The following is an 18,355-nucleotide window of genomic DNA, read 5'->3' on the forward strand; positions in this document are numbered from 1 at the left end:
TCTGCCCATTTCTTGATTGGATTCTTTGTTCTTTGGGTGTTGAGTTTGGTAAGTTCTTTATAGATTTCGGATACTAGCCCTTTATCTGATATGTCATTTGCAAATATCATCTCCCATTCTGTCGGTTGTCTTTTGGTTTTGTTAGTAAATGTGTTTTAAAATAAAGCCCAGAGTTCATACTTGTACCTTCGTCTGCAAGGAAGATGGCTATGCCAAGGGCATGTGGCCAGAAATCAGGAAATGCCGAAGAGCCATCCTCGACGGTTCCCTGTCTGGTCCCCCCTCCTGAAAAGTGGCTCTTGTGGTTTGAAACCACCCCCCTAGCCTTGGCCAGGAAACAAATCAGCTCCTGGAAGACAGACGTGGGGTAATATCTGCTATAAAAATGGATTCTGTGAGGAAGAAAAGGGGCTTCCGAGGTTGCAGAAGCAGCCAATTTTTCTCTTGTGGAAAAAGCACAAAGGCAATAAAAGACCAACTGATGAGTTTCTCAGAGCCTTTGTGTGCAGCCTTGTTAGGTAGGGGTCATGCGCACGGTGCTCTGTGGAGATTCCTGTCAGATGACAAAAGCCATCAAGAGTAATGGACCTGCCAGGAGCCGAGGGAATTGAAAGGCCACAGAGACCCGTCCGTCAGTCAGGGGAGCTGCCTCAGTGTCCCCTGACCAGGGCCTGCACTGCTTGGGCTCCCTGGGAAGAACTCATCTGTGGAATGATGAGCCTCCCTCATCTGCTAGGGAAAGGCATGTGCCTTGCAGGGAAGGGACCCTTCTTCAGAGCCACAGACCGCCTCTGATCAGGTGGGGACAGGCTTCACCTGCTGACAGCCTCCCCACTCTTCCTCCAACAGGAACCAAGAGCTCCCCCTGACGTCGTGCCTCCAAGAAGCAGTGGGAGGGTGCTGTGGGGCGAAAGTAGATTCACCTTGACTGTGCATCACTGCCCTCAAACGCTCTGTTCCCTAGAGCAGTGATTCTCAACCAGGGTGATGTTGTTCCCCATGAGGACATTTGGCAAAGGCTGGAAATACTTTTGGTGGTCACAACTTGGGAACGGGGTGATGGCTACTGACACCTACTGGCTTGAGGCCAGGGATGCCGCTAACCATCCTACAGTGTACAGAACAGCCCCTCACAAGAAAGGAAGACCCCCCCCCCCAAGATCATTAGTGTCAAGGCCAAGAAATCCCGGACTTGAGTGTTTTTTTGATGGCTTGTTCTCCCTAATGTTTCCTAACCTGGATCCCCCCCACTCCTGACAGGAGACCATGATGGACCACGCCTTGCGCACCATCTCCTACATCGCGGACATTGGGAACATCGTGGTGCTGATGGCCAGGCGGCGCATGCCCCGGTCGGCCTCTCAGGACTGCATCGAGACCACCCCTGGGGCCCAAGAGGGGAAGAAGCAGTACAAGATGATCTGCCACGTGTTTGAGTCTGAGGACGTAAGTAACTGTGCAGGCCTGCCGCGCCCCTCCCAACGGCCCCGACTTCACCAGGGCTCCGGCGGCATCCCAGGCTCTTTGGAAACCATGTCTCAGGTAGAAATCCTGCGCACCAACATATATGTTTCCGGTGGAATCAGTGGGGTTTTCTTCTAACACCCGAGTTTGTAGAGATAGGGAACATAGTTTTACTTCACTTTATGAAATACGTCCTTTGGGCGCCTGGGTGCCTCAGTTGGTTAAGCGACTGCCTTCGGCTCAGGTCATGATCCTGGAGTCCCGGGATCGAGTCCCGCATCGGGCTCCCTGCTCGGCGGGGAGTCTGCTTCTTCCTCTGACCCTCCTCCCTCTCATGCTCTCTGTCTCTCATTCTCTCTTTCTCAAATAAATAAATAAAATCTTTAAAAAAAAAAAAAAAAAAAAAGAAAGAAATACGTCCTTCAGGGCTGTTCATAAATTGAACCGTAGTTAAATAGGCCAGGGGCGCTATCTGAAGAAATCCTTTAACACAATCTTTTTCTCCTAGAACAGATTACTCCCTGACTTTTCTGTGGTTAAGATGCACATTTTCACATGCCAGGCTTGCGCACAAGGAGGCAACTGTGCCCGAGGAACAGCTCTGCTTTTGCTCATGGCCATTTTCATGTTGGCATTTAAATACTCCAGACTTGCTGAGAGACCATGAGCCCTTTGACTCTTTCCTTCAGTGGGATGAGAGCATCTTTCTGAGCCTGGAATTGGGAGAAGGGGACCAGAGAAGGGAGCAGGGGGCTGAGTGGTGAGCAAAGGGGACAGTGGGCCAGGTCTCTCTGCTGCCCCCTGGTGGGCAGATCTTGCGGGTGTTGCCAAAGTAGAATTTTGAAAAGCCATCGCTTCTCCGTGAATACTTGGAAAGGGGCATTCTTGTTCACATACGGACTTGCAGGGCAGGGACCTGAAGCAGGAGGGAATGGCCCCCAGATTTTTATATTTGAAGGCAGGACTGAGGGATGGAGGTAGTCAGCCTCTTGCTAAGAAGTTGAAGTCATCTAGAAGTGCTTTGAAGCGATGGTATATTGATGGGAGAAGAGAGTGTGTGCTGTGCACACACACATTCTTTTCCCCACGATCCAGATCTCCGTGGGCACCCAGATGGGCACTTCTGTGTGACTCAGGGCATGAGGCTGACTTAGAGACCTGGTAGGGGGAGATGGGCCCTCGGGAATGGCTGTGAGTGATGCGCAGGGTAAGGCCAGTGGCAAAGGGTACCAGCCCCTGCGGATGGCTGCGGGCCGAGGGCTAGAGTCAGGGGTGCCACTGTCTGGGGGTGCTGCTGCGGCCCCCCTGTTCTCCATGCAGGGGGAGATAAGGCTGAGGGCCAGCGGAGGTGGGCGTGAGTGGGACTCTGAATGGCCCTTGAACGAGTGAGGGAAGGACCCACCCGGTGGGGTACGGAGGGGTGGACCCTCAGAAGCTGCCCAGAGCGTAGGACCTGGATGGTGGCTCCGTCTGGGGGGGGCTGCTGGGGACAAGTAAGCGATCCGAGGGTCTGGTGACAGCAGACGGAACACCCGGAGAAAATGGAAGGTGGCATTAAGGATAGCAGTGGCTCTTTCTGAGACTCAGTTTCCCTCTATAAAATGGAGCTCAGGCACAGCCGGGCTGAGGCCAGGGTAGATGAGCCACACGGGCGAAAGAGCTGAGGCAAAGCGGTGCTGGGGTATGGCAGCTGCCCTTCCCCCGCCTCACCTCCTGCAGGAGGCCGCCTCTGAGGGCCAAGCTGCCAACGCCCGCCCCTCTCCGAGCCCCCTGTGCTCCCCACTGCCTGCGCGGGGCTCCTGGCCTCACAGCACTGAACACCCACAGCCCTGGCTGTGAGCTGGGGGGCAGGGGAGCCCCCTTGTCTGCAGGGCTGCCAGTGTGTGTCCCCCAGGCCGGCTGGAAGGGACACCGGGACACAGGGCGGATGGGGAAATGGGAGACCATCACCAGCAGTTGGGGGGGAGATGCCAAGGGCTCCTGGATTGCACCCCAAGGAACCCAAGCATGAATGGCCTCACTGTCCCCAGGAGCTCCTATGGGTTGCGGTGGGGCGCCCAGGCAGAGTCCCAGGGCATCGGGCAATGCCGCCAGGCTATCCATGCAGGGGTGAAGGGAGCGATGCTCTCAGAACTCCTCCCTGTCAGGGGACCACAGTCAGCTGGGGACAGACCCGGCGACCTGGGGACAGCTGGCAGCAAGCTTTGGGACCACAGTGGGGCAGGGCAGGTCCTGGGGTCCCGTCCCCTGCCCCCTCCCTCTTCCGGCCTCTTCCCAAGGCCTGACTCCCAGCTTTAGCCAGGGCCCCGGCTACTGCTCTGCTGCTCCTCGGTGCACCACCTTGGGCTCCCCACCCTCCAGTCCACACGTGTCCAGGCCGGGGTGTCTCCCGGTGGCCTCCGGGCACTGCAGCTCTGGCCAATCCGCCCTAAGTGGCGTGGCCAAAATGCCAAAATGCTGGTCTTTGGGAGTGAGCAGGACTTATTCCTGCCAAGTGAACATCGGCCTGTCCTTCCTGTAAACTCTTCCGGGCCCAGTGTGGGAGGGCAGTTCAGTCAGACTCCGTACCTATTTTGGGAAAGCCTTCCATGCTCCGGCTCTGCCTTTATCATCCAGCCCAGCCCGCTTTGGTGCAGAGACATACTCATTTGTAGCACTTAAAGCATGCAGTGTGTAGAGGGAGGAAGGGATTTAGGCATTTAGGTCAAATCCTTGGTTTTACCATTTTCTGCTCCTGAGGTTTGCAGGGGGCACCCATGCAGAAGGCCCCTTTGATGGCTGTTGGGAGGCACGGGGCGGCAGGGGGTAGAGCAGCCCCGGGGCTCCCGCAGTCAGGGCTGGGTGGGGAGGAGGCCCTGCTGGGGGCCAGGCCCCTGGGAGCCCTATTGCTCTCCAGGGCCACATGCTTGCCAGAGTGCTTGGCATCCTTCCGGGAGCTCGGGACTTTAGCTCTTGCCCCTCAACCGTCCCCTGTCTGCACACTGGCTGGTGACAGGCGAAGCCTGGCAGTGACTTTTCAATGTCCAGGACTCTGCAGTGTCGGAGATTCAGTAACGTGCACACAAGTGGTTCCCTGTAGTGGAAAGAGGTGCTGTGCTCTGTAGGGTCTGTGCTGGTGTCTCCAGGTCTTGTGCTTCTCATCAGCCTCAGCCTGGAACAGCCACCCTCCCTCCACAAAAACAGCTGGACACACATGCTGCCTCCCCGGTTGACACTGGGTTCTGTTGCTAAGGAGACATAAATGTTGGGGAGACAACTAAGAGTCTCTGTGACCCTCCTCCAAGAACAAGTCTACTTTTGGAGTAAGGTGGGTGGAAAGAAAATAGAGTAGTCACCAATTAAAACAACAAAGATAGGCTATTTAGCAAACAATTCATAATTTTCCCAGACTTTATTTGAAACTGTGCTTTGTCCTGGATAGTTGGGGATGGAAACGGCTCTGGCGGGAGCAGTCAGGACCAGGCCCTGCTGGGTACAAAGCAGCAGAGAGGCTCACCCCGTGGCGGCCGACTGTGGGGTGTTGGCGGGAAGACAGCTATCCCCACAGGAGAGCCTACAGTTTCTCTCTTGTTCCTTTAAGCCCGGGCAAGGGCCCACTGCAGACTTACGTGTGCACCCTGCGCCCAGCCCGGCCACGGCCCCTCCTCTCTGCACTGTGTGGCACGCCTGTGGTTTTGTGCTGGTCACGAGTGGGCTTCTCCCTGCCCACAGGCCCAGCTGATCGCACAGTCCATCGGCCAGGCCTTCAGCGTGGCCTACCAGGAGTTCCTGCGCGCCAACGGCATCAACCCCGAAGACCTGAGCCAGAAGGAGTACAGCGACATCATCAACACCCAGGAGATGTACAACGACGACCTCATCCACTTCTCCAACTCCGAGAACTGCAAGGAGGTGAGCCACGTGCATTGTGGGCGGGTCACGGGATGCCACGCTGCAGTGGCCTTTGCCACCCACGCTGAGCCCCTGCAGACCAGAGCCGCCCGGCGATGCCCCAGAGCAGCTCCCTGGGAGAGGACACGAGAGCGAGCCCTCGAAGGGCCCTCACGCAGATCCCCATCCTCACAGCAGTGACGTGCTGCCCAGAATGTACATTTGCTCCTGCCTTCGGAGCTGAGCACTTGGGTGTGAAATGAGGTGTTGTTGTAACAAAGGAGCTGATTACAATCAGTCTTAATGACCTTGAAAATGTGCCTTTTAATGCCACTGTTATCATCTACTGGAGCTCAGCACCCAGGAGGTGTTTCTGAAAAGCATTTGAGAAGCGTCTTCAAACGGGGGACTTGGGTGTGCTGCCCAGGGGAGTTTCAAAGCTCCCAGAGGTGGAGGCCTGAGCACGGCCCAGTGTGTGCTGCTCAGGGATCTGCAGGAATGTCCTCCTAAGACACGGGAGCAGATACCCTGCAGACGACCCATACCCTGACTGCTTGTAAAGAAGTGAATGAAGGAATAATCAGACTGCTTGTTGAATGAATGAATGAATGAATGAATGAATGAATGAATATGCCTGGCTTCTTGCTGAATGAATGACAGGCAGCTTTCTGAGAGAATGACCCTTGGGGTGGATAGAAGGCAGGACTCTTCTAGGTAAGAGCAAAAGCTGGGGGTAGATGTGAGCCCTGGAGTCTAACATTCTTCTCGCTTCCATGGGTTTGTGGGAGGTGAGAACAGCAGGAGCTAGGACGATGGAGCCGCTGTGCTGGGCCTGGAGGGGTCCATGCTGGGCACAGGCGGGAGGGAGTCTATGGTCCTGGTTCCAGCTTGGGAGCCAGAGCTGGGCGAGGCCAGGGGCTAGGCACGCAGGCCCCCGGCCCCCATCACGGGCCCCTCTCACTGCTCATTTCCTTACAGCTGCAGCTGGAGAAGCACAAGGGCGAGATCCTGGGCGTGGTGGTGGTGGAGTCGGGCTGGGGCTCCATCCTGCCCACGGTGATCCTGGCGAATATGATGAACGGCGGCCCGGCGGCCCGCTCGGGGAAGCTGAGCATCGGGGACCAGATCATGTCCATCAACGGCACCAGCCTGGTGGGGCTGCCCCTTGCCACCTGCCAGGGCATCATCAAGGTGCGCACGCGGGGCCCCTGCCTTGTTTAATTCTCGCTGCCTTGTCCTTTCCCCCTTGACACGTGAGGAAACAGGTCCAGAGAGACCCAAGACCATACCATAGCACTGAAATCAGAGAAGGACCCGGGCTGCCCTTGGGGATGAGAAGGGGACGTTTGGTTTCACTGATGCCAGTTCTGAGTGACATGGACCCCAGGCAAGGGCTGAGGACCCCCAGATGTAGGGTGACCCGGTGTGCATGGGAATTTCACAGGTTAGCACCGAAAGTCCCGTTTTCTGGGCACACGGGGAGGGTGGGCCCCTGCATGGGTCTGAGAGCAGGGAGGCCGCTCTGACCATCTGGCCTGTGAGCTTGCAGCTTTGGGAGATGCTGAGCTGCCGGTCCCTGCTGGGGGTTCTTCACGCCTGGTTGCCCCAGCTCTAGAAGAGCCTCAGGGCAGAAAGCTCGGAGAGGCCGCTCCAAGAGGCCTAGCACAACTGTGCCTTTGCTCTGTCCAGGGTCTCCGGACAGTGGGCTCTGCCTGCTTGGGGGCCGCCCCGGGGCCTTCTGTCTGCATCCTGCCCCCAGCCCCCTGTGGCTTGTTCCCCCCTCCCCTGCTGTGGTCTTGGTGCTGGAGGACACGCCTGTCAGCCTGACAGATGAAGGGCATTCTCGGGGCCAGAGCCAGCCCAGCAGAGCATCTGCCTGACGGGTGACCGCCTGGGAAGCTGGACGGTAGACACGACAAAGGCCTCAGCCCGCGGTGCCAGAGGCTTGGTCCGCCTGGACCTCACCTCACAACCGTGGCCTGGGGCGCCCGCTGACAGTCACAGGTCACCCTGAGGTCGCTGTTGGCTCCAGTTGGCCCAGGCTCGCTGTGGACTCTAGATCCTCTTGCTTACAGATTTTCACTGAGCCCCTCGCTCCCCGTCCCCACCCCTGCCATTAACACGTTTTATTTTGAGGAAGGCTTCCCTGTGGTCCTTCCAAACAGAAGGTGCTCCTCCTGCATCCAGTGTGGGGAGGGCCCCTCCCATGACCCTCTGAGGGTGACCCTGGTGCTGTCCCATTGGTCATGCACCGTGGTGCACAGGGCCCAGCCTCTGGCTGTGCGTGGTTTTACCTGGCTCAGACGGCACCCACCCAGCCGGGGTAGCCAGCCACCCGCACACGGGTCGCACAGAGGGACGTGGAGGCCGAGAGGTGGCTGACCCACCGGAGCCGTTCCCCGGCACCCAGGGCCCCCGCCCTGCCAGCTGACTCACCCTCAGTCTGGGCCTGTGAGCTTGTGCTCGTAGGTGGCATCCAAGGCTCCCTGTGATGCCTGCCCCGTCCTGCAGGGTCTGAAGAACCAGACGCAGGTGAAGCTCAACATTGTCAGCTGTCCGCCGGTCACCACGGTCCTCATCAAGCGGCCGGACCTCAAGTACCAGCTGGGCTTCAGCGTGCAGAACGGGATCGTGAGTCTGCCCTCTCCTCCTCGGCCACCTCCACCGCGCATGTGTGGGCCTGGATGCAGGGGGCTGGCGAGGTGGGGGGTGCTCTCCACCCCCCTGCCCCTGCAGCCGCTTCTGTCTGACAGCACAGGCCCTGGCGGGTGGGCACAGCTGGGCAGGAGCTTTGAGCATTTCCCAGGGCAGGCCTGGCCAGGGAGGGAGGGCTGGTGCGTGGCCAAGGAATGGGTCCCTCCAGCCCTGCTCAAAGCACCCTTGTCCCCGTGACGGCTGTTCCAACCACTGCAGTCTGGACACATCCGGCCAGTGGCAACATCTGACTGTGCTCAACAGATATCCACTCATTCACTCATTCATTCACCCATTCAGAGCCATCCGTGAGGTGCCTGCACTGTGTAGGCACTGAGGAAGCAGGAGGGCTTCCAGGAGGAGGTGATTCTGGGCTCGAGTGAGTGTTGGTCTGCCCAAACATTCTGTGCCCGTTCCTCAGGCCAAAGCTCTCAGTTCAGAGTTCCTGCCTTTTCTTTTCTTTCTTTTTTTTTTTTTAAAGAATTTATTTATTTATTTGACAGGGAGAGACACAGCGAGAGAGGGAACACAAGCAGGGGGAGTGGGAGAGGGAGAAGCAGGCTTTCCGCTGAGCGGAGAGCCCGACACGGGGCTCGATCCCAGGACTCTGGGATCATGACCTGAGCCGAAGGCAGATGCTTAACTGACTGAGCCACCCAGGCGCCCCCAGAGTTCCTGCCTTTTCTTTTCTTTTTTTAAAGATTTTATTTATTTATTTGACAGAGAGACACAGCGAGAGAGGGAACACAAGCAGGGGGAGTGGGAGAGGGAGAAGCAGGCTTCCCGCTGAGCGGAGAGCCCGACGCGGGGCTCGATCCCAGGACCCTGGGATCATGACCTGAGCTGAAGGCAGATGCTTAACGACTGAGCCACCCCGGCGCCCCCAGAGTTCCTGCCTTTTCTTTGACCCATGTTTGGCTGGAGTGAATCTGTTTCCTTGGTCATCCCCCGTGCAAAGGTCCCAGTGGGCAAAGACGCGGCCACAGACGGTGGACAGAAGAGGCGAGACCAGTCACTTCCAGATTGCTTAAGCCAGCTTTGAGTAATAACTGAGGAAGAGGTTCAGTAGGTGGGAGTCGTGTCAGGGGAGGGGGGATATGGATGCCTGCCCATGAGCACAGAAGAGACACAATGGGAGAACATTCTAGAAAGACAACTGCAAACGAGTCAAAATTTTCCCTGTTGCTATCTGGTACAGAAGTGTGGAGAAGTACGTGGAGCTGGGGAGAGTCCCAGGGCCATTTCTGTCCCTTCTGGGTTAGTGCGCCCTTGCTGCTTTAACAAGTGTTCTCCAAATCTCAGCATGCTAAGAGTTGGTTTCTCACTCGGGTCACAGTCCACTGGGGGGGGGTTCTTTGCTCCACAGAACCACTCGGGCCCCGTCGTGCCCTCACCTGGCTTTTGGAGGCCCCCACTAGCTGCTCTGTGACTGGCTGGCAGCTACAGGGAGATAGGGACCCAGGTGTGGCCCTTGGCATTTCTGGCCACAGCTCACTCGCCCGCACAGGACTCAGTCCCATGCCCCACAAAACATAGGGCAGGCTGGGAAGGTGGCCATCTGGTGCCTGTGACAAAGAGGGAAAGGGTGTGGGGGCATCTAGCCAGTGTTGGCCAAACCTTCCTAGCTACACGTGTGACCCTGGGCGGGTCACTTCACCTCTCTGGGCTCTCCTCAAAATGTGGTTGTGAAGATTAACAGAGAAAATCCATAAAGTACATGGAGACATTTAAAGAAGGCCCCCCGGGCCTGGATTCTGCAGAGGAGAAAGGCCCCTTGGCACTTGCACCCGGGCATGGGGGCCCAGCTAGGTTGTCTGCATCCCCTGTCCAGGTCAGTGCATCTGTCCCAGGAGCTGGCCGGGTGGTGGTGTGGCCTGGCCCTGCCCTGCCCAGCCTGTCTGCATACGCACGTGCCCGGGGCACAAGTAGCTGGCCTAGGGACTCTGCAAAAATAAATCACCCGGGGTCTCTGGCTGCAGCAGCTGTGAGCACTGTGGGATGAGCACGGGCCCCATGCTCAGGGAGGCGCTAGGAGGGGCCTTCTGACCTGCCTCCCACGTGCTAAGCCCTCCCCTAGGGCCTGCCTGGGAGCCATGCTGCTCCTTCAGAAGTGCCGCCCTCCCAGGCTCCCGTGCAGGACCGTGAGCCCAGGACAAGCCCGATGCCACCCCCTCCCCAAACCCCTGCCTCTCTTCGGCTTGTCTAATTACAAGGGCCCAAGGAGGAGCGTGGCTACTCGTGAGGAGGCGACTGCCACACAGGTTCAGTAACTCGCCCCGGGGCCCACAGCCAGGGAGGCCATCTGGGACTGAGGGAGAGAAGGCAGGGGACAGAGACAAGGAAGGAGCGGGGCTAAGTTAAGGCAAGCAGGAGAGGATGGGGACGCCGTCCCTGGGGAAGCAGCGGTGCGGGACAGGTGCAGGGGGTCTGAGGGGACACGTGAGCCTTCCTTCTGAGGCAGCGGGAAGAAGGCAAGGTGGCTGACGAGGGGGCTCTCCTGGGGAGGTGAAGGGGGGTGGCCTCTGCAGGTGGGGACGGGCATGCTGGTCCACGTCAGTGGCTGCGAGGCTGAGGGCAGTGAGGAGGGCAGAGGCGCTTCTCGGAAGGTTTGGCAGGTGTGGGGATAAAGGCAGCAGCAGATCTAGGCTTTGGGGGTCTCAGAGCTGGGGGGAAATGATACCCGGTTCTGCAGACAGCATCGCCTGGGCCGTGCCTCCCGGGTCTCAGACGCCCCGACAAGAGTCCTGAGGCAGAGTGCTGCTGGTCACTTCTTGGTGCCTCCGCCACGGGTCCAGGGTGTGTGTGCAGCTTGGGGCCTGAGGGCGACACTGGATGAGAGGCAGCGGGGGTGGGGGGTGGTTGCAGAGAGCTGGGGGCTGCGGTGGTTCTTGGGACGTCCTCCCCAGTATGTGGCAGCTGGCCCTGAAAGTGCCAGGGAGGGTTTTAGATAAAGCAAGTGAATCTGCATGGATTCTCCTGCTGCGACACATCCCCCTGAAAACGGCGCAGGCGGCTGCAAAGATCAGGCCCCCGGGGAGCTCGGAGGCCCTGGTACCAGGCAGCTGCGCCCACAGCCGCTGCTCAGGCCGTGTCCCAGCGTCTGTGGCGGCTGATGAAGGCCACAGGCTCCGTCGCTCAGCGGGGGCCTCGTGGCAGTGGCAGGAGTGTGTTTGGGAGAACATTTAGGAGGCCGGGGGTTGCTGGCTCTTCCTGACCGAGGGCTGGCTCTGGGGACACAAGAGCTAGGCTTTGCCCCTCACAGCGTGGTCAGGTCCGACCTCGGTTTCCAGCCCACTCAGCCTCCCCAGAGGGGCCTGGCCTGGTAACTGTCCCCTCCCCTGTGGTCCCCTGCCGCCTGCAATAGTGGAGTGTCCCCTGGCTGGCACCTCACTCATGACCACCGGCCTCCTTGTCCCCAGTGCCCGTGAGGCTCTCAGAGGTCCCCTTCGACCCTCGCCGAGCCCCATGTGGAGTCCTGGCTCCCGGGAGCCCCTCCACCCCGCCTGACCACAGCAGGGCCGGAGGGTGGCAGGTCGCCTGGCTAGGAGATGGCATTCGTTAGCTCCTGGGCACAGCCCCCGCGGTTTTCTGCCTGATCGCTGCAGAAGCTTTTCCCGTGGCAGGTGGCTGTCGTCGTCCGTGTGCAGGGTGAGTGGTCCCAGCATGGGGGCGTCTGCGGAAATCTGGGTGCTGTCACGTGAGAGGAGAGAGGGAGGGTCCTCTGCACAGCTGTTTGTGTGCACACACGTGTATGTGTGTACGTACAGGGGTGTGCACGTGCGTGTGCACGTATTGCGTACCTGTGTGTGCACACACCCGTGTGTGTTTGGGGGAGGTGCTAGCCTGGGCCTCGGCCTCCTCGTGGAGCTTAGCACGGCCTGTCTTTTCTCCAGAATGACAGGCCCGTGTGGCTAAGAAGCTGTGTTACATTTTGGAATCGGCCTCCCTCACTCCCTTTTCTTTCAGGCCCAGCTCTCTCCTGGGACATCTGTTTCTTCTTTTGTCTGTTTCAGTTGTGGTAAAATCAATTAACATTTACCATCTTAACCATTTTCAAGCGTCCAGTATGTTGTGCAGCCCTCTTGAGAAGTCTTCATCGTGCAAAAGGGAAACTCTGCGCCCATCAAACACCGACTCCCCGTTCGTCTCTCCCAAGCCCAGCTTTTGGCAGCCACCATTGTACCTTCTGTCTCTCTGAACTTGACCACTCTAGGTGCCTCATAGACATAAGTAGAATCAGACAGTACTTGCCCTTTGGAGACTGGCCTTATTTAACTCCCAGCATAATGCCCTCAAGGTCCATCCACCTTTTAGCCTGTGTCAGAATTTCATTCCTTTTCAGGGCTGAATAATATTCCCTTGTGTGACTAGACCACGTTTCATTTGTCCATTCATCCATCAGTGGACATTGGGTTGCCCCCGCCTCTTGATGGTGGTGAATCATGCTGCAGTAAGCATGGTGTGCAGGACTTCTGTTTTTCCAGTCTGTCTAGTTTCATCGTTGCAAATACTCCTAGGCCCCCTGGTCCATCTGTCTGGGGTGTCAGTCCATCGATCAGTTCTAGGAACCAGGAAACGAAGGCCACCCCATGGGGAAGCTCTTCCCACAAGCTTCGGGCATCCCTGGGCAGCTGGTGTCTGCAAGGCTGGTCCAGTTAGGGAATGGCATTTTCTGTTACCATTTCACAGAGGACGAAGGAACAGGGAAGTCAAGGAACTTGCCCCAAGGCTCCCAGCTGGGAAGCGGCAGAGCAGGGATTGGGCCTGAGGCCAGCTGTTGTGAAGAGCATGCTCACACTCCCATGGCCCATAATCAGATGCTTGTACAAGGGGCCAGGGGGCGAGTGTGTGCACGGACTTTGCAGCACTTGTGAGCGGTGCAGAGGCCGATACGTTTGTATCTAAGGCCCAGGGTGTTAGTAACCGACGTAAGTGTACACGGGGCCCTGTTTATGGCCTCGGTGGTGGGCCCGCTCTTCTCTCCTCTCACTAAGACTGCAGGGACTGCTGTGCCTCCGAACAATGTGGTGCCACGCGGCCAAGTTCCCCTGAATCCCCTGGAAAAGTTTGCTGACATCTGAGTTAGTCTTGCACAAGTGCTTTTTCCATTTTCAGCTCCATTACACCCAAAGTACAATGCATTAGTTTGCAGACAGGCCCCAGATGACCCAGTTAGCGCTGTTTCTAAATGGATCCTTCCTCTCTTTCCAAAACACCACCATTCAAGTAATCAAGATGTCTCCCGCGGGGAGACACCAGCCTTCTCCCCCGCAGAAGTGCACCCCGTGAGGTTGGAATGCACCCTGGTTCCTGTGGGCATGCCTCATTCGGGAAGGCCAGGACCCGTGTGTGTGTGTGTGTGTGTGCGCGCACGTGCGCGTGCGCGTGCACACAGCCTTCTCCTCAGCATGTCCTGCTCCCCTTCTGTCCTCTCCCCCGGCCTGCCCCCCAGATTCCAGCTGGGGTCACTGCCAGGGTCCAGGTCCATCCTCCTGGTCATTCCCTCTAAAGGGGCAAAGCCGCATGTCCTGCTCCCTCTTCACTTTCTTTCCCCGACTCTCGATGACTAGGGAGGAGGCTGCGAGCAGGGGTGTAACCAAGCCTGCACCTTCTACGGACTGTCCCAGCTTCTTTGCCTGGGAGCACGTGGGGCCCTGCCTGACACTTGGGAAGGCCGGGAAGCGAGCCTGGTCACCCTGAAGCAGCTTCCTTGGGACCTTCAAAGAGCCAGTTACAGTGGGCACAAAATACCCTTAAATCGTTTGGGGGGCAGACAAGGAATAGAAGTTACTCCTTAATTCTCGTATGGAGAATTGGGGCAGTCAGGTAGGCCACCCTGCTTGTCTCTCTCTGCCGGCCCCTGGTGAGCCCCGTCTGAGCCGAGTGCTCGGGCTCCAGGACTGTGACCCGCTCTGCGGCAGGAGTCTGGTTGGCTGGGCAGTCGTGGCCTGGGACTGTGACCTCAGGCCGCGCATATGTCTCCTACTGGAAAGACAGAGACCCCGAGGGCTGGGAGGGACCCACACGGTTGGTTGAGAAAGGCCTGTGGCATCAGTGGCAAGGCAAAAATCCACAAAACAAAGGACAGATGGGAGTCCTGCATATGGTGCCAGGGTCAGCCTGCAGGCAGTGGCCTTCTGAGCCTGTCTGGGCTTCAAAAGTTGCCACGCCAGGTCCTGAGGGAGGGAAGGGGGGGTAGGCGAGGGGGGAGAGCCGTCCTGTCTAAGGGGAGCGTCATCCCCCAGCAGCCTTGGAAATCAGAGGCCCCGGCTGAATGAGCAGGCCTGGCCAGGGCTTGGATGTGAGGTGGCTCTGACACAGGCAGGAGTCCCGGGGGTGCAGCCGGGGGGTGTTCGCCGCAAGGCACAGAGGCGGGTCCCCGATAATGTTGAGCCTTGCCGTGGAATGAGAAGAGCAGTGAGGTGCACAGAAGGGCTCGGCTGTCCTGCCTGCATCGACCACCACCTGTGGCTGGGCCTCCTGCCGGCGGCCGACCCTTGAGCTCTTAGGGTGCTGACCCGACTCACCCTTCCTGATTCTGGCTTGGGGTCCCCTGCCTTCTCAAGTATGAAGATGCCTTAAAAAGTGACCAAATCCTCAATGAGACAAGAGCCATAATCGCAGTGTTTTCAAATTAAGGAAAGCGTAAGGACAAAGGCACCATGAATTTGGCGAGGCCTTTAGATGATGTGGGGTGGCCCCAGGCACTCAGGGGACAGGGCCCAGCCAGCCTAGGCCACTTCTGCCTGGCTCCGGGCTGGGCCTTCCTCATTCTCCAGCATGGCTGGTGGGGTGCGGCCCTCCAGGGCTGCTGAGCTAATGCTGGGGAAGGGGCCACCAGGGTCTGGCCAGTGCTTGCCGAGGTGCCCGGGGTCAGGTGCCGGGGCAGAGTGCACCGGAGAGACCTCCGGCGGTGGGTGGGCCTTCAGGAAGCCTCACCCCCAGGGTCCCTGCTGTTGGACCTGCTTCTGCCCTTGCACTGGGTTGTTGGAAGCAGCGTGGTGGGGAGGGACGTGGTGTCCTCTCGGTTCGCTCCCGCCACTGCATCTCCAGGACTTCAGCATCCCTCCTACAGAGCTATCGGGGTGCAGCCGGCCCACCTTCTCCCCTGAGCCAGCAAGTCTCGTCCTCTAGGGTCTGCCGCCATCTCCCCGTTGTGGTGGGAGAAAGGTGGGCGGGTGTCCACACCTTTCTGATGTCGTGATCTTTAGTGAATTCCACACGCGGGTGGATTTCACAAACTCAGCCTTCATCATCATTTTCCCAAACTCTTTGTGGTTGTCGGCTTGTGAATTCATCACCTCCTTGTGAGATGGGAACAGTGACTTCTTCGCTTGTAAGAGGAGCAGATGGGGCTGGTGGAGAATCTTCCAGAATGTGCTTCCACTGTGCACACCACCAGCCCTCTCCACTCCCCTGACGCAGGAACAGAGGCTCTGGGATGGCTGGGGGTGGGGGTGGGGGCGGGGGGGTAGGCACAGGGAGCAGATCCCCGGAGGGCCTGCGAGGTTCTCCCACAGGCCATGCTGTTGACTTGTGTTTTTTAACCTAGTCCAAATCATGAACGTCCCCGTTGGTGAGTCAGCAGATTGCACGTAGAAGCATTTGTCCCGTGGGCTTCTCCCTCTGTGTGATTCATGTCCCTGCTTCCTGCTTGGGGACTGCGGTGAGCTCCCGGCGGGTGTGGCGGGGACTTGCGTGCTGACCTGACACGTGTCTGCCTAGATCTGCAGCCTCATGCGAGGGGGCATCGCAGAGCGAGGAGGCGTCCGAGTCGGCCACCGCATCATTGAGATCAACGGGCAGAGTGTGGTGGCCACGGCCCATGAGAAGATAGTCCAGGCTCTTTCTAACTCGGTCGGAGAGGTAAGGCCGCGGCCCGTCGTCACCCTGCTGGAGTCCGACCCGGAGTCTGGGGCCCTCTGAGCCCTACATTTCCGTGCCCAACATCCGTGCCCCTGAGGGGGCTTCTAGGAGGTGCTCGGGAAAGCCACAGGCCCCTTCCCAGAAAAACCTTTCTTCTCGGGAGAGCCCGCCCTTGCTGGGACCTTGGAGCATGCCTGTGCTGGTCATGTGCTCCCACCTTGACCTCGGCCCTTCACTCCCTCTCCAAGGGGCGCTGGGCATCAGCCGAGCCGGCGGGGCTGTGTCTCTCGCCCAGGGAGTGCCGGGGACAAGGATGAGCAGAGCGGCGGGCGGCCTTTGCCTGTTCACTCGGGCTCTGTGCGGCGGACAGGAGGGCGAAGGTGGTGGCCACCGTTTCTGGAACTGGGTCTTGCGTGCTCCTTGTGGCAGCCCTGCCCGCTGCAGGCCTCACCCCCCAGGGCACAAGGCTCTGGGCTGGGGTTTGCCCCTCTGCCTGCTTCCTGCCATCTTCCTGCCCACGGAGCTGCTTCACCCTTTCCTGCACCGCTGGCTTTAAACTTCCTCCTTTTCTAGTTCTTTCTGGCATCCCTGCGATGCCAGCTTGAGGTGGACAAGGGTCAGAGCGGGGGGGGGCACAGGTTTCCCCAAGGAACTCACAAGTGAACAGGGTCATTCGGGGTAAGAAGTAAGGTGCTCAGAGTCTGTGGAACCGGGGTCCGGAAGGAGGCCTCCCCCAGCGCCAATGTGTGTGGGTGTTAGCCGCAGTGGGGGCGTGTGAAGGGGGAGTCAGAACGAATGGGGTGAGGGTCCCCCCAGGACAAGTGCGGGAGGCTGAGGCCACTGTAGAGGTGGGTCGGCCGAGGGGCCAGTTGCAAAGGGCATGGGTGCCCGGTGTGGGGGGAGTCCCCATTTGATTCTCGGGGCTGTGGAGGGCCCCGGGGGGCTGAGCAGGGCAGTGGCAGGCTCAGGCTCTGTGGCAGTGGGAGAGAGGGTGTGGCTTCCATCTTGTAACCACTGCGGGTGAGCTTGGCCCCTCGGTGAGTGGGTGGGTGCTGTTTCCCAGGCGGCTTCTGGCCACATTTGCTGGGGGCCTACTCTGTGTTTTGTGAAACTGCCAGGCTGGGGGAGGAGGCCTGTTTTTCTGGAGATTGGTGGTGGCAGATGACTGGCTTTCAAGAGAGAAGAGGGGGGCCAGGTAGGTGCCATTAGCCTCCTTTTACAAATGGCTTCAAAGAAAGGAAAATCCAATTTTCCTAAGTGGATGTTTGAAACGGCAACCCCACTGGGGTGATCAGCCTCACACCTACAAAGAAACCAATCAGGTGGAGGAGAAATGTTTCCAAGTCTTCAGACCTGAGACGAATTGGTACTCGAAGAGACACAGAGGCAGCCGAGGGTGTGGCTGGGGGATGGAAGTGTCTGCCTGCCGTCTTCCAGCATCCCTGAGCTCATGTGGGAAATCAGTCCCTGGTAGCAAGATGTGAGGTTTGGGTGGGTTTCAGATTAAGGAATGACACAGAATGTTCTCCTGATGGAAGAAGCCATGCTTCTTCACCATGGATGATGGTGGCATTAAAATCTTAAATTGATCACATAGATCCTGGTGGGGGGGGGGCGAGCCGGGAGCATGTGACACTGTGAAAACCATCTGCACGATTGGCCCCTCTATGGGTTGGTCAGACGGGGGCCTGAGACCTGCTTGCTGGAGGAGGGGCGGCCACACCATGCCCCCCACCACCGCCTCTTGCTGGGCACCGGGAGGGTGAGGCCTGCCGCACGCATGCCATCCAGACCTCCCAGAGCCACAAGGCCTGAGCCTGACATAGTCCTGGGAGCAGGGTACTAAGAGGAGATCAGAGCAGCAGAAGCAGAGCGCAGCTCCTGTGCTTCCACTGGTTTAACTCTTCCTCCCAGAGCCCTCACGGGGTGGGGAGAGGGGGCGGGAGGCGCACAAGGTCACTCTCCCTGGGGAGCCATCTTGAGCCTCACTGCTTATGTACCCAGCCCCTTGGAGCCAGAGAGTGAGGCCAGGCTCCGAAGGCTCATTTGCTGACCCCCAAAGAATGGGGGGGGCAAGTTCTCGGACCCCAGAACACTCACGTTCCCTGGCTTCCTGGGAAGGGTTTCAGAGGCTTAGGCACCCTCAGCCTGCTCCCAGATGAGTGGGCAAACCGTAGTCACAATTAAAAGTCTGTTTTTATGCCCCTCTGCTGTCAGCTTGAGCTGAGGGGAAAACTAGCACTTGAACGTGTGTGCAAAACCCTCTGGAGAGCCGGTTGGAGAGGCCAGCTAGGAGTCTGCCGTGCCAGGAAATGCTTTCTAAACCTCCATCGAGGTGGTCATTCCTCCCTTACTGGGCAGAAAACCCTCAGGGGGTCCCGAAGCGAGCTGGCTGCGGGAGTGTTGGATTTGCGTTGGTGGCATCAAGGGAGGCCAGCGTGGGAGAGCCGGTTCAGCCCCT

At 58.6% G+C, this 18,355-nt stretch overlaps 1 protein-coding gene across 7 annotated transcripts in view; it reads left to right on the forward strand.

The window, feature by feature from the left end:
- APBA2 (amyloid beta precursor protein binding family A member 2) overlaps window positions 1–18,355 on the forward strand; it is a 223,033-nt gene that overhangs the window by 204,075 nt on the left and 603 nt on the right. For all 7 annotated transcript variants that reach the window (XM_081831510.1, XM_081831517.1, XM_081831511.1 and 4 more), the window contains 5 exons: window positions 1,261–1,446; window positions 5,176–5,355; window positions 6,313–6,525; window positions 7,846–7,965; window positions 15,754–15,894. In XM_081831510.1, the coding sequence (XP_081687636.1) occupies window positions 1,261–1,446; window positions 5,176–5,355; window positions 6,313–6,525; window positions 7,846–7,965; window positions 15,754–15,894 (840 nt within the window). The remainder of the gene's footprint in view (window positions 1–1,260; window positions 1,447–5,175; window positions 5,356–6,312; window positions 6,526–7,845; window positions 7,966–15,753; window positions 15,895–18,355) is intronic.

This window comes from Leptonychotes weddellii, chromosome 9, assembly GCF_054177405.1.
Source record: "Leptonychotes weddellii isolate Sample4059 chromosome 9, ASM5417740v2, whole genome shotgun sequence".
NCBI lineage: Eukaryota > Metazoa > Chordata > Mammalia > Carnivora > Phocidae > Leptonychotes > Leptonychotes weddellii.